The sequence below is a fragment of the Leptonychotes weddellii genome, chromosome 16 (assembly GCF_054177405.1).
Source record: "Leptonychotes weddellii isolate Sample4059 chromosome 16, ASM5417740v2, whole genome shotgun sequence".
In the NCBI taxonomy this organism is placed as follows: Eukaryota; Metazoa; Chordata; class Mammalia; order Carnivora; family Phocidae; genus Leptonychotes; species Leptonychotes weddellii.
Window position 1 is genome coordinate 41218304 of NC_138384.1, and position 14080 is coordinate 41232383.

Below are 14080 nucleotides of genomic sequence, written 5' to 3' on the forward strand. Positions count from 1 at the left end.
GAGCAGGCGGCGGGGGCGGGGCCTGAGTACAGACCCGGAAGCGGGTGCTGGCCGGCCGGCTCGCCCGGGGGCCATGGCAGCCGCGGCTCCTGCTGCCGATGGGGTCCCAGGTCCGGGGCCTCCCGGGGAGGTGATTCATCTGAACGTGGGAGGCAAGAGGTGAGTGTAGGAAATTCCTGAGGCACCACCTCGGGGGCGGGGAGCGGAATGGGAGTACCCGCCTCTCCCGGGGGGAATCCTTGTCCATCAAGGATTGCTCCGCCTCCTGTTGAAGGCGCGAGTGCCTGGAGTGACGCCGTGGCTAGGGAGCCGCATTCCTTACCCTTCCTCCAACCCCTCGCGTCTGCTCACTTTCCCCGCTTAGATTCAGTACCTCTCGCCAGACCCTCACCTGGATCCCAGACTCATTCTTCTCCAGGTGATCGGGAGAGCGAGTTTGGGGCGGGCTGTGCGGGGGGTGGGGGGGCGGTTCGGGAAGAGACGATGGGGAGCCCTAATCCCCCCACTTACCCTCCCCACCCCACCGCCCGCACACACACACCCTGGCCCGTGACACCTGCTCTGTGTCCCCTCCCTGCAGTCTTCTGAGCGGACGCATCTCGACACTGAAAGATGAGACCGGAGCCGTGAGTAGGGCATAGAGCTGAAATGGGGCAGCGGGGTAGGAGGAGGGACAGGATACCGCTCAGCCCCGCTCTTTGCCCCATCCATCCTCTGCCCTCCTTCCCGCAGATCTTCATCGACAGGGACCCCACCGTCTTCGCCCCCATCCTCAACTTCCTGCGCACCAAAGAGTTGGACCCCAGGTTTGCATGGGGATAAAGGGACCCCACCGTCTTCACCTTCTTCCCCTCAGAATGTTCACTTAAGCTCCTCGATCCTATTTAAATTGTGTCCTTAGAGTTTACCCCAAACACACACACACAAACACACCCACCCACCCATTTTCATTGCCCATATATATCATTGCTGCTTAGAATCTTTATCCAGTCAAAACTTGCTACTGCTTGGGATTCTCTGTGCAGTTTTGAAAACTTCCCCCTCAGAATTCTCCACCCATCCCCACTCCCCAGACTCTGACCCTTAGTCAATTCTGCTACCCAGGGGTGTCCATGGTTCCAGCCTCCTCCATGAAGCCCAGTTCTATGGGCTCACTCCTTTGGGTAAGTGGGGGCCCCATTAGCATCCTCGTTGCATAGAAAACGACTTCCAGCTTTCCTGATGCTCCCTCTCCCCCTCTCCTGAAAGAAGTTTGGGTTAGAACTGAGAGCACTGGAATTGGTCCTGGGTCTCAGGGGGAGTGGTGGAGAATGAGCTAGGGGAGGCGGATAGGATCTGCCTCAGTACTCTCCCAAGTCCCAGCTTTCGAGTTATTCCGCCTCAGTTCGACGCCTGCAGCTGCGGGAGGAGTTGGACCGATCTTCTTGCGGAAATGTTCTCTTCAACGGTTACCTGCCTCCGCCAGGTGGGCACAACTAAGGGTTGGAGGGGAGGGAGGGTGGACTGAAGACTACATTTCCCATAAGGTTGCAGCTGTGAGCCCTGAGACACTATGGGAGTTGTCCTATATCAGAGGCCGGCTTGATGGAAAGGAAGTAGGAAACAGCGTTTCCAATGAGGCAATGGGCCAGCTAGCCTCACTGAGGCTCAGAAGTATGCCCTAGAGCCTGAAGGGGGTTTCAGTCCAGGTTTGATTTCCCTGTGGGGAAACTTAGGAAGAACCAGGGTCCTTTGCATGGAGGGGAGAAATATTAAAGGGGAGATAATCTCCATGGGACCTTGGATCAGCCACCCCACTGGCCATGGAAAATATGCCCCAGTGGTTATCGGGAACTGTAGTCCACTAGGCTTTGCTGATGGGTGGAAGGAACAAAATGGGGAAGTTCAGTTTATGACTATTTCCCTAATCTCAGTACCTTCATGAAGTTTGCCAAATATGAAGATCTCTGCTTTTGTTTTCTTAACTTAGTTTTACCGTGTGGTTTTTAAAAAGTCATTTTTTTAAGGTTTATTTATTTATTTAAGTAATCTTTACACCCCACATGGGGCTCAGACTCACAACCCCGAGATCAAGAGTCACATGCTCTTCCGACTGAGCCAACCAGGCGCCCAGCACAAAAGTCATTTTGAACAGAAGCTTTATATCACTACCTTTATACCATAAATAAGTAAACGTGAAAATAAAACCCCCCAAATACCAATGTTGTGATGCTTCTGCCTGCCAAGGAGATAGACTTCTGTTTCTTTTTTTTTTTTTTTTTAAGATTTTATTTATTTATTTGACAGAGAGAGACATAGTGAGAGCAGGAACACAAACAGGGGGAGTGGGAGAGGGAGAAGCAGGCTTCCCGCGGAGCAGGGAGCCTGATGTGGGACTCGATCCCAGGACCCCGGGACCATGACCCGAGCCGAAGGCAGACGCTTAACGACTGAGCCACCCAGGCGCCCCTAGACTTCTGTTTCTTAAAACAGAAGATTAGCAAACACTGAAAAGGTAGCATATGAGGGCAGCACCAAACTGATTCGTCCTTTGTGATGGGCTCAAAGGAAGCGAAAAGGGAGTAATTTGCTGTGTGACTGCATGTCATTGAATGCCGTGTCCCCACACCACCTAAAATCTTTTCCCCAGGAGACTATGCCCCACATGGGGGGAAATCAGTATCTGGCCTATTTAAAGTGCTTGTGACATGGCAGTTATTACAATTATTACAATTATTGTCGCTCTGCTCCTTCTCCCTGCCATAGCGTTCCCAGTAAAGCGGCGGAACCGGCACAGCCTAGTGGGACCCCAGCAGTCGGGGGGGCGCCCAACCCCCGTTCGACGCAGCAACACAATGCCCCCCAACCTGGGCAATGCAGGGCTGCTGGGCCGAATGCTGGATGAGAGAGCCCCTCCCTCCCCATCGGGTACGTTTCTGTCCCCTGGGAGGCTGGGGCACCCAGTGGGGTCCCTGTGACCCCGCCGTGATCCCCATTCTTCCCACCCCCCAGGGCTACCGGAGGAGCCGGGGATGGTGCGACTGGTGTGTGGACACCACAACTGGATCGCTGTGGCCTACACCCAGTTCCTCGTTTGCTATAGGTGCTCGGGGAGGGTGGTGGCCGGAGGCCCGAGCCCTGTTGATGGGGAGGGCTCACGGTGAGGGTTGACGATATCCCCCCACCCCCCAGGCTCAAGGAAGCCTCTGGCTGGCAGCTGGTGTTTTCCAGCCCGCGCCTGGACTGGCCCATTGAGCGACTGGCACTCACAGCTCGGGTGCTTGGTGGGGCTTTGGGTGAGCATGACAAGATGGTGGCAGCGGCCACGGGCAGCGAGATCCTGCTGTGGGCTCTGCAGGCAGAAGGCGGTGGCTCCGAGATAGGTAGGGTACCAGGACTTTTCCAGAACCTTCCGCCCTTTAGAATTATGCTTCAGCCTGTGGTCTGTTAGAATTCTCTACCCCATTGGAATCCTGTGGCCTGTTAAAATAACCCACGCTATACAGTTCTCACGCCCATAAGGATTCTTTGCATTATTAAGATGATCCAACCCTTTAGAATTCCGTATCCTGTTAGAATTCCTTGGCTTGTAGAAAAACCCACCCACAGAGGATTCTCCCCTTCGTCAGAATTCCCTGCCCTGTTGGATCTCCACGCCAGGAGAACCCCAGAGCCTGTTAGAATCTGCATTCCATTAGAAATCTCTGTTTGCCTTGTTGAAAATCTCCACCGTGTTAGAATTCTATACCCTGTCCGGAATCTGGCCCATGGAATCCTCTGGCCCTCGGAGTTCTTCCTGCCCCCTCCCTTCTCCCTCATGAAGCAGGGGTCCCGGCTGAGTGCTCCTTGCCCTCCGCAGGAGTCTTCCATCTGGGGGTGCCCGTGGAGGCCTTATTCTTCGTCGGGAACCAGCTCATCGCCACAAGCCACACGGGGCGCATCGGGGTGTGGAATGCTGTCACCAAGCACTGGCAGGTCGGGGTGCTGGCCAGCCTGGCTGCCTCCTTCCCGGGTGGGCTGTCCAGACCATACAGACCCGGGGAGGGGTTCCTTTCTGCCCTGCCCCACCTGCAGAGTGCCAGAGAACCCAGCGGTGGGCCAGATCCTGGGGCGGGTGCTGGCACGATAAAGGCCTAAGGGATGTCAGGTCAGGGAGACCTTCTGGAAGAGGGGCTGCTGGGCGGACAGGAAAGATGGTGGGTTTGCAAAGGAGGACAGAGAAGTCTCCAGGCACTGAGTGGGGGAGTGGAGACACTGTAGGAGGCAGAAACCCAGAGGGAGACGAGCAAATGTCTGTCATTCCCTCTGCCCTCCCAAGCCCTGTCCAGAATGCAAAGAAAAATACACCTGCAGTGTTGCTTTCTCCTGTCCCGTGTGTTTGGGAGAGACAGAGACGGAGGGAAACAGACAAATAGAAGTAGAGCAAGTCTGAAAGAGGGGACAGAGCGAGGGGAGGGTGGACAGAGAGAAAGGCAGTGTGGTTACGTGAAGGGACGCAGAGAGACAGACAGAGAGGACTAGGAAAAGCCAGAAATAGAGTCAAAGAGAGGCCAAGAGACAGAGACACTGACTCAGAGATTTCCAGAGATGGGGAGACACAGATGGAGATAGTCCTGGAGCAGGTGAGGCTGGAGAGAAGGGGGCCTAGAAACCCAGGGTGGGTTCTGGAGTTGGGGGGTTGCCCTGAGGGGTCCTGCGGAGGCGGAGGCAGGGACACCCGCCTCTGCCCCAGCCAGTCCCGCCTGCCCCCAGGTCCAGGAGGTCCAGCCTATCACCAGCTACGATGCGGCGGGCTCCTTCCTTCTCCTGGGCTGCAGCAATGGCTCCATCTACTACGTGGGTGAGCAGCAGCCAGCACCCCTCGTGCCCGAGAACCTTCCGGGGAAGTGGGAGAAGAGGGGAAAGCCTGGGCGCCTCGAACAAGCCCGCTGTACCCTCCCCGCCCACCCCAGATGTGCAGAAGTTTCCCCTGCGCATGAAGGACAACGACCTCCTCGTCAGTGAGCTCTACCGGGACCCGGCAGAGGATGGGGTCACGGCCCTCAGCGTCTACCTCACCCCCAAAACCAGTAAGCTCTGATGGGCTCCCCGCCCTGCCATCAGCCCCGGCCCACAGCTGGCTCCCCACCACTTGTGGAGCTTGACCCAGTGAGATTTAGGAGGGGAGATTGAACTCTTGTTCAGTCATTCAACAAACACTCACCGGGCACCACTTGTGTGCACTGTGGCGGGCCCCTCCAACCAGGGGCAGAACTGGCCCCTAGTACTTCATCTTTGTGTTTCTTTTCCACCCCTGCATTTAGGGCATGACGCCTGCGTGCTCATAAAACGAAGAGGGTGCACGTTTTACAGTTCTCTCACTTGGGACAGTTTTTTTGTTTTGGTTTCTTGACTTCAAATGCAGAGCAATAGGCCCCTTTTTGTTTGTTTTTTATTGAGCTGTGATTCACATAGCAGAGCATTCACCGTTGGAAAGTGTACAATTCAGTGACTTTTAGGAGATTCACAAGGTTGTGCACGCATCACTACTATGGAGTTCCCGAACAGGATTGTTAGCCCCCCAAAAAGGAACCCTGAACTCATTAGCCGTCATACCCTGTTCTCCCTCCTGACAGCCCCTGGAAACCTAATCTACATTCTGCCTCTGTGGATTGGCCGATTCTGGACATTTCATGTAAACAGGACCATAACAATATGCGGCGTTATGTGTCTGGCTTTTTTCACCTAGCATAATGGCTCTTTTGTAAATTTATTTTTTTCTTTCTTCTTCTTTTTTTTTTCATGGGGAGTGCTTTCTGGATCTTAAGATGACCTTGCCTGCTCCCAGGTTGTGAAGGTTTTCCCCTGTGCTTTCTCCTAGAGGCTTTTCAGTTTTAGCTTTTTATATACAGGTCTCTGCTGCTTTTCCCATTACCTTTTATGTATGGCGTGAGGTAAGGCTCACAGTCCATTTTTTTTCCCAGCAGCAGTAAATGAGTAACACACCTAACTTCACACCTGTCATCACCTTTCCTCCATGGAAGTCCCCTTGCTGATTTCATGTATTTATTCCTTTCTTCCCCACCCCTCTGCCCACCGCATGCCTCCACACTGTCGCTTATCTCTTCATTTGTTTGTGTCCTTACAAAATGGGTGTTGTCGGCAAGCTTTGGATTCGCAGAAATGTTCCTGGGCGTATATGTCAATTGTCCCCTTACTTTTGCCCACCCCGCCGTAGGTTTAATGTCCGTCCGGGTGGCTGTGCACAACCCTAATCCATGGCTTTGAGCCTCTGCACAAAATACGAAAACCCACGTTTTACCTACCCTCATTCCTTAAGATGGTCCATTAAGTCTCTGACCATTGCAAAATAATTGTTCCCGTCTGGAAAGTTGGCGAGGGTGGGCCGTCCCTGCGTTTTCTTGTCTTGCCGTCTGTTTATATGTTTGTTTTTCAGTCTTTTGCTCTGTAACCCCATCTCCCTCTGGGTCTGTCTGTCGCTATATCCCTCTCCCGAGATCCAGTTTCTTGGTTCCCTTTGCCTCCCTGTTTCTCTATTTTTCTATCTCTGTCCCCTGTCTTTTTTTTTTTTAAAGATTTATTTATTTGAGAGAGAGAGAATGAGAGACAGAGAGCATGAGAGGGAGGAGGGTCAGAGGGAGCAGCAGACTCCCTGCCGAGCAGGGAGCCCGATGCGGGACTCGATCCAGGGACTCCAGGATCATGACCTGAGCCGAAGGCAGTTGCTTAACCAACTGAGCCACCCAGGCGCCCCTGTCCCCTGTCTTAATGAGATCTGTCTGTTTCTGTCTCTCTCTTGTTTTCTGTCTCTGCTTCTTGCTCTCTCTGTCTCTGATCTGTCCCTCTCTTCATCCTCCACCCCTCCCCAGGTGACAGTGGGAACTGGATTGAGATCGCCTATGGCACCAGCTCTGGGGGTGTGCGGGTCATTGTCCAGCACCCTGAGACCGTGGGCTCAGGGCCCCAGCTTTTCCAGACCTTCACCGTGCACCGCAGCCCTGTCACCAAGATCATGCTCTCGGAGAAACACCTCATCTCAGGTGGGCCTCGCCGGGCTGCCCCCGCTGCGCGTCTCCCTGCAGGACACTGGCCCAGGTCAGAGTGTGAAACCGGCGGGTGGGGGAGAGAATTTTAACCTGGGGCAATAATTGCGGAAGTGTGAGATGGGTCCTGTAAGGGGACTCATCCAGGCGAGAGTGAGTAATTCATCAGTTCCCCAAACATGGCCTTGAGCACCTGCTGTGTGCCAGGCACAGAGGATACAGTGATGGATAAGACAGGCCAAGTCCCTACCCCTGCGGAGCTGATGTTCTGCTGGGGATGGCAGATGATAAACACGTCAGAGTAGAAATGACCGACAGGCAATGATGAAGACCAGGAATCAGAGCAGAGCTGTGTGAGTGGCTAGAGCTCGGTGGGGTCACTGGGGAAGAATCTTTGAGCAGAAACAAAGGAATGCACCCCCCCGCCCCCGCCGCCGTGGGGACAGGCATTCCAGCAGAGGGACCAGGCATTGCAAAGGCTCTAAGCTGGGAGGATGAAGGATGGATCTGAGGAGGAGCAGGGAGCCCCTGTGCCTGGAGCAGTGTGGGCGAAGGAAAGGGTGGGGCTTTGTGAGCCATGCAGAAGACCCTGTCCTTGACCCTGATTGGGATGGAGTCTCGGGAAGGAATGCAGTGAGCGGAGGAGGGCCATGACCTGGCACAGGTGTTCCCAGGGTCCCCCTGGCTGCGTGTGGGGCCAGGCTCTGGGGGCAGGACAGGAGCGGGGAGTCCAGGGAGGAGGTGATGATGGACAGGACCGGGGGGCTGGGGGGGACAGTGACAGGGTTAGGTGAGATCAGGCTCTGGAATGATTTTGGAGGCAGGGCCAAGAGGACTTTTAACCATTTGGAGTTCTGGGGCAGAGCGAACTCTCTGAAAGGGAAGAATTCAGAGGGGCCCGAATCCTGACACCTTTGTGGGGGTCATCGTGCGGCTCGGGAGGGTGGGGCGGCGGGGATGCAGGCCTGACCTGCTGCCCGCCCCGCCTTGCTCCTCAGTCTGTGCCGACAGCAACCACGTGCGCACGTGGTCCGTGACTCGCTTCCGGGGCATGATTTCCACCCAGCCCGGCTCCACCCCGCTCGCTTCCTTCAAGATCCTGGCGCTGGAGTCGGCCGACGGCCATGGCGGCTGCAGCGCCGGCAATGACATTGGTGCCTACTAGCCCCTGGCGCCCCCCTCCCCCCCCCCCGCCCCATGTGCCCTGCCTGAGCCCCACTGGCCTCCATTGGCCCCTTACCTGACCTGCCCAGCGGGCCTGGTTGACCTCCATTCACCCCCCGCCACCCCCCATTGAATTCTGTTACCCCATCGAGCCCTGTGACTGCCACCTCACCCAGGACTCCCACCCCGCATCCCTGAACTCCACTGACTGTTGCTGACCCCCAGCCCTTTCTGAGCTCGCCCAATTCCAGAAACCTGGGAATGCAGACCTGGGGTCCTGGGAGGGATTCATCGGTGGGGAAGGAGGCAGAGCCTTGGGGTCTGGAGTCCCAGGGACCCCAGCTGGCCCTGACTCCCCCCCTTCCCCCCCATCCCGGCCCAGGCCCCTACGGCGAGCGGGATGACCAGCAAGTGTTCATTCAGAAGGTGGTGCCAAGCGCCAGCCAGCTCTTTGTGCGCCTTTCATCTACTGGTCAGCGGTGAGGACCGTCCCATCATATGGGGGGGGGGTTGGAGGAGAAGGCAAGATCCCAACTGGGTCACGGAGGCCAAAAGGGGGGACACTTGAAGGAACAAAGGCTAAAAGGGAGCACAAGGCCTGGTCCTAGGTTTGGGGGCTGGAGGAATCAAAGGTGTGACACATACGGGTGGCGGTGAAGCTGGAGAAACCCCAGGCGCCCCTGCTGGACCTCAGGCAGGTGGCCCAGGTGGTCAGGGCCCCGGGGTGGGGGCAGGAGGCACGGGCGCAGGTGTCCGGGCCAGGGCGTGGGGCGCGGGCCGCTGTAGGAGCCCGGAGGAGGTGCTCGCCCCAGCCTGGGGAGGGGACCTGTGATGGTTTTTTTGAGGAGGGAGCCCTGGGGTTCCCAGGGCTGGAAGTGACCAAATAGGACATCCAATGGGATGCGCGTTGTCCGGGAGCTGGAGCAGTGACCAGGCTGCAGGGGGCCCGTCAATCATGTGGAAAAGCCGAGATTGCCCTGAGCGGGCTGGGGAGCCATGGGGCAGCACAGTGGGGAGCACTGTGGGGGCTGGGCTGGAGGTTGGATAGGAGCCCCAGAGCCCAGGGAGGAGGCTGGGACAGGTGCCTGGCGGGAGCAGGCAGCGCTTGACCAGGGCCAGACAGGAGGGGAGGAGGGGGCCCTGGGAGAGACACTGGAGGCCGAGGGGACTGGCCGTGGGGAACGATAGGAGGTGAGGGAGGTGCCCAGGATGACTCAGGCCTTCCTTGCGACGGGACCAGGGGAGAGCTGCAGATTTGGGGGAGAATCCCACTGGGGACATGTCAGGGCTGTCGGGCGGGAGCCATCCAGGAGGCAGCCACACCCAGAGAGAGTGCACTGGGGAAGGATAAGCGGGCTTGGGGTGGTGGTTGCAAAGGCAGGAACGGAAGCCATAACAGTGGGATCTGAGGCCCAGGAAGGGTGTAAGGATGAGAAGACGCGCTAGGGCCAGGGTGACCCCCTCCCCTTCTGTCTCAGGGTGTGCTCCGTGCGCTCGGTGGACGGCTCCCCCACCACCGCCTTCACGGTGCTCGAGTGTGAGGGCTCCCGGCGGCTGGGCTCTCGGCCCCGGCGCTACCTGCTCACCGGCCAGGCCAATGGCAGCCTGGCCATGTGGGACCTGACCACCGCCATGGACGGCCTCGGCCAGGCCCCTGGTACTCCCTGCCCCGCCCCCAGGGCCCTCTCCTCAACCCCCTTCCTCAGTCTCCCTCCCCAAGCCCTTGGCCTCTGACCCCTTTCCTCTGCCTTTGAACCCTACCTTGCCCCTGCTTGTCCACCCCTCTCTCTTAGCATCTGACCCCTGTCCCTGGACCTCTGCATTTTTCCTCCTATCCTGACCTCAGTCCTTGCACACAACGCGTGTCCCTTGCCCAGTGATCCTTGTCTTGCCCCCCACCCCAACCCGTTTCCTTGCCCCGCAGCCGGTGGCCTGACGGAGGAAGAGCTGATGGAGCAGCTGGAGCAGTGTGAGCGGGCGCCGCTGTCTTCCTCCAGGAGCTCTCTCCCCAGCCCCTCCCCCCGCACCTCTCTCACCAGGTAGGCCTGACCCCACTTCCCCTTTGTGCAGTGGGTGTGGGGGGGTGCTGCTGCTCATCTGCCCCGGATGACCCGGATGACATGCACTGACCCTCATCACCCCCACCACTGCAGTCTTCACTTAGCCTCCAGCAACACCTCCCTGTCTGGCTGGCGCGGGAGCCCGAGCCCCCCACAGGCTGAGGCCCGGCGTCGTGGGGGAGGCAGCTTCGTGGAACGCTGCCAAGAACTGGTCCGGGGTGGGCCAGAGCCCCGACGGCCACCGACACCAGCCCCTCGGCCCCCCGCGGGTCTGGGAGCTCCCCTTGCGCCCCCCAAGGTGAAGCTCAATGAAACTTCCTTCTGAACACAGCTGCCATGGTGCCTTTGGATACCCAGGTCCTGGGGGGGGTTGGCGGGGGGCGCTCTGGTGCCTCCCTGCTTCCTGTCAGGGCCCTGGGTTCAGGGCCAGGGCCTCCTTGGAGTGGTCACTGTTACTAGGCCCCCACTGTCCCCCCTTTTCTGGAGCCAAAGTCACCCTCCCCTAATAAAGTTCTCACTGCCAACACCTTGCTGACATTCCTAGAGGGTTTGGGGACCCCCAGGGAAAGGGACGGAGAGATGTGGGGACTGGCCATATGTCTGGCTATAGATTCAGGAACATCTGGCTCTCTCTCGCTTTAAGTAAAGAAAGAGAACGTAATGGTTTACTCCTGGCTTCAGGCATAGCTGGATCCAGGGATTCAAAAACTCATCCAGAATGTCTTTCCATCTTTTGGCTTTGCTCGCCTCTGGGATGCATCATTCTCAGTCAGGTTTTCCCCTCTGGGTGCCAAGATGACTCCAGGTACCTCCTTAGCAACTTTTTTTTCTCTCCTAGCAGCAGCAGCAAAAAGAAAAAAAAAAATCATATGACTGATTCTTACTGGCTCGAATGTAGTCAGATGGCCACCCCTGAACAAATCACTGTGGCCCATGTGATGGAGGCCTTCCATTGTTCCAAGGGTCCTGTGCCCTCACAAGCCAGGAGGTGAGATCAGCCCACTCCTCCCCTCCAACCAGAGGAGGAGTCCCTGAAAGGTGAATTAGGGTACTGTTCCCACAAGCAGGGATGAATGGCTGCAGGTCAACAGAAACACAGATGTTGGCTATATGATTGCCACATCCTTAGTGTTTGTACCCTAAACTTCGCCACGGCCAACACCTTGCCCACATCCCTGGCTGCCCAGTCTCATCCCTTTCCTGCCCCTACCAGAGAGGTTATGTGGGACAGGTTCTGCTCACTCCAGCTTAATATCCTTGAGGTTTTTCCCCAAATAATACCTATTCCTATGGCAACTTCTCAGGAGTTTTCTGCCTCTTTTCCTTGGGTCCATGAAGAGGAGAGGGGGCCAGACTCGGGACAAGGGATTTTAGAATATGCTAATTTGAGAATCCCAGAGTTTCTGGAATGCCAGAGTTTCTGTAACATAGTGGAGAGGGGTCCAAAATGTAAGGGAATCTAGAATGCAGGAATATTCTAGAATGCTAGTGGATAAACAGTATTAGGGTTCTCCCCTGCATTTCAGAGAATGCAGACTAGAGGTTTTGTGACAAAAGGACCTGGAAGTCAATGATTCTAGAACAGGGGAGTGTTCTAGAATACATATGAATCTATATTCGTAGGAATATTTTGTATGCCAGAGTTTCTGGAATGCTAATTATAGGACACAGAAAGCAAATCTGGAGTACTAGAAAATCTAGAGCATAGGGGCATTCTGGAATGTCAGCTCTTCTAGATCACTAGAGGGTTTGTTTGCATTCCAAGAAACCCATAATGGCAGGGGGTTCTGGATTGTCAGAGAATCTAGAATATGATTGGGAGATGAGTGATTCTAAAACATGAGTGTTCTGGAATACCTGTGAATCTCAAACTCTGGAAATGTTTTTACATGCCGGGACATTCAGAACCCTGGGGGGTGTTTGAATGTTAGGAAGTCTAGAACATAGGAGGGGGTTGGGATGGCCGGAAATCTAGAATGTGGGATGTTTTATAATGCTCCCAGATCTAGAATGTTGAGATAGTTTTTCCTTGCCAGGGAATCCAGAACACTTGTGTTTCTGGAATGCTGGTGACTCTAGAACTGAGAGAGAATCAGAAAATCTGAAATACTAAAGAGATTTGTCTGTTAATAAATGGGATAAAACCCTGCGTGTGAGCACATGATGGGAGGAAGCTTCCAGAATGCCACGGCTCTAGCACTCTGAGGGATTCTGAAGGGTTGAGAGCAGATCAGGGTCCAAGGGATGACATAGAAACGACCCTGGGAGATACTGGCACTGACGGGGGATTGGGAGCGGGGGACTCCAAAGTCGGGGGGGGATGGGGATGGGAAGGCAACACCATCCCCGGAAGTTGTAGTGGTGAGCCAGAGGCTGTTGCCTAGCAACGAGCATTGAAGATGCCCCGGATCCCAGGCAGAAGGGAGAAATTTCGGCAGCGCCCCCAGCAAATGCTCCAGCCACAGGGTAGGAGGTGAGGAGGAGGGCAACGGGAGTGGGGGTGGGGGTTGTCAGGACACGCTGTCCTGCAGGGCCATCTTAACCAGATTGCGGGGGCTTCACAAAAACAGGGACCCAGAGCACATTCAGTGGGCAGTCAGGGATTCCATCATCATGCTAGGACTGCCCACGAATGCCCACGAGTGGGGCCTGAGTGTCATCGTTACTGCTCTAAGGGGCTGCGTGTCCCTGGATGGCGAGTGGGCCCAGATTCTGGGTGTCAGTGTGGGATGGAGGCGTGGATTGTTGTAGGTGGTAGTAACAGTGTGCGTGTGGCTGTGTGAGTTACCAGGGTGCCTCGCTGTAACGGGGCGCGGGGGGGAAGGTGACGGGGTCGCCCGTCCATCCTCCACACCCTCGCTGGAAGAAGGAGCAGGAGTGGGGGTGAGGACGAGTCAGCTGGATGGGTTGATATTCTTAGCCTAGGGTGGGCCCTTATGGTCAGGGCCCGCGGCCTAGTATCCTGTGGAGGTGGAGCCTGTGATGGACTGGGGGCGGAGCTAAGGATTCAGAACTGGAAATCTTAAGACTCAAACTGCGTGGAGGGATGGGGCCTGGAACCCGGGGGGCGGGGCAAACATGAAAGGGGTGGGGCTTGGGATGCTAAGTATGGGGCTGCGCCCGAATTCACTGTGGGAAGGGCAGTGACCTGAAACTCAGAGGAGAAGAGGCCAAGTGGGGAGCCAGATCTGAAGCTCAGGGGGCGGTGACCTTAGGAGAAGAGAAGTGGGATGTGTAATGGCGAGGAAAAGGGTGGGGCCTTGAATTTATAATGAAGGGCAGGAGCTGAGCTTGAGACCTACTGCATTGGGAGGCTGTAAGCAAGGCTTGGAGCCTGGAACTCCCTAAAGAGAGTGCAGGTGGGGCCTAAGGCCCCCTGTGGCTTGGGGCTCCCGAACCGACGGTGGAGGACTCAAGGAAGGGAGGGGACTAGAATTCTTTAAAGAGAGTCTGCAACTCTGTCAGTTGGGAGGGGTGCTGTTGGGAATCTTTAAATATTCAGGTTAGGGAAGGGGGGTCTGGTAACCTCTAGGGGCAGCGGTGGAGAGGGGTGTAAGGAGAACAGCTCTCTCGGAGCAACGTCTGTGGGTCAGGGGCCGAGCCTGTGTCCTCTGAGGGCCAGAGGCTACAGCCTTCTGAGGAACAAGCTTTTGCTTGTTGGACCTGGAACCCGTGAGGCACAAGGCCTTGAGAGGAGGAAATCCTTTGGGAAGGTACAGAGTGGGCCTGGGGCCTCAGAGGGGCCAAACCTGGGGCCTACTGTAGGATTAGCACTCCCCCCCCCCCCGCCCCACCCGAATCCTGAGTCTCTCGCATGAGAAGTGGACAATTCTG

At 56.3% G+C, this 14080-nt stretch overlaps 2 protein-coding genes across 6 annotated transcripts in view; one reads left to right on the forward strand and one right to left on the reverse strand.

The window, feature by feature from the left end:
* The first annotated feature begins 22 nt into the window (after positions 1 to 22).
* Positions 23 to 10770, forward strand: SHKBP1 (SH3KBP1 binding protein 1). Of its 2 annotated transcripts, none has more exons than XM_081806927.1 (18): positions 23 to 159; positions 365 to 418; positions 581 to 626; positions 733 to 806; positions 1105 to 1163; positions 1385 to 1465; positions 2746 to 2907; positions 2992 to 3082; positions 3172 to 3362; positions 3839 to 3954; positions 4732 to 4819; positions 4932 to 5048; positions 6849 to 7019; positions 8021 to 8176; positions 8569 to 8665; positions 9665 to 9843; positions 10111 to 10225; positions 10340 to 10770. In XM_081806927.1, the coding sequence occupies exons 1-18, from the start codon at positions 74 to 76 to the stop codon at positions 10569 to 10571; spliced, it is 2115 nt and encodes a 704-aa protein (XP_081663053.1). In that variant the 5' UTR covers positions 23 to 73; the 3' UTR covers positions 10572 to 10770. The 2 variants fall into 2 exon arrangements, with proteins under 2 accessions (XP_081663053.1, XP_081663054.1); XM_081806928.1 differs by having other exon boundaries at positions 3172 to 3275.
* Positions 2420 to 14080, reverse strand: part of ACTMAP (actin maturation protease) — a 122795-nt gene continuing 111134 nt past the window's right edge. Inside the window, exon 6 of one of the 4 annotated variants that reach the window (XR_014140924.1) lies at positions 2420 to 2453. The gene's annotated coding sequence lies outside the window, so the exon portion shown is untranslated. The remainder of the gene's footprint in view (positions 2454 to 14080) is intronic. The other 3 variants (XR_014140923.1, XR_014140926.1, XR_014140925.1) reach the window with 3 other exon arrangements.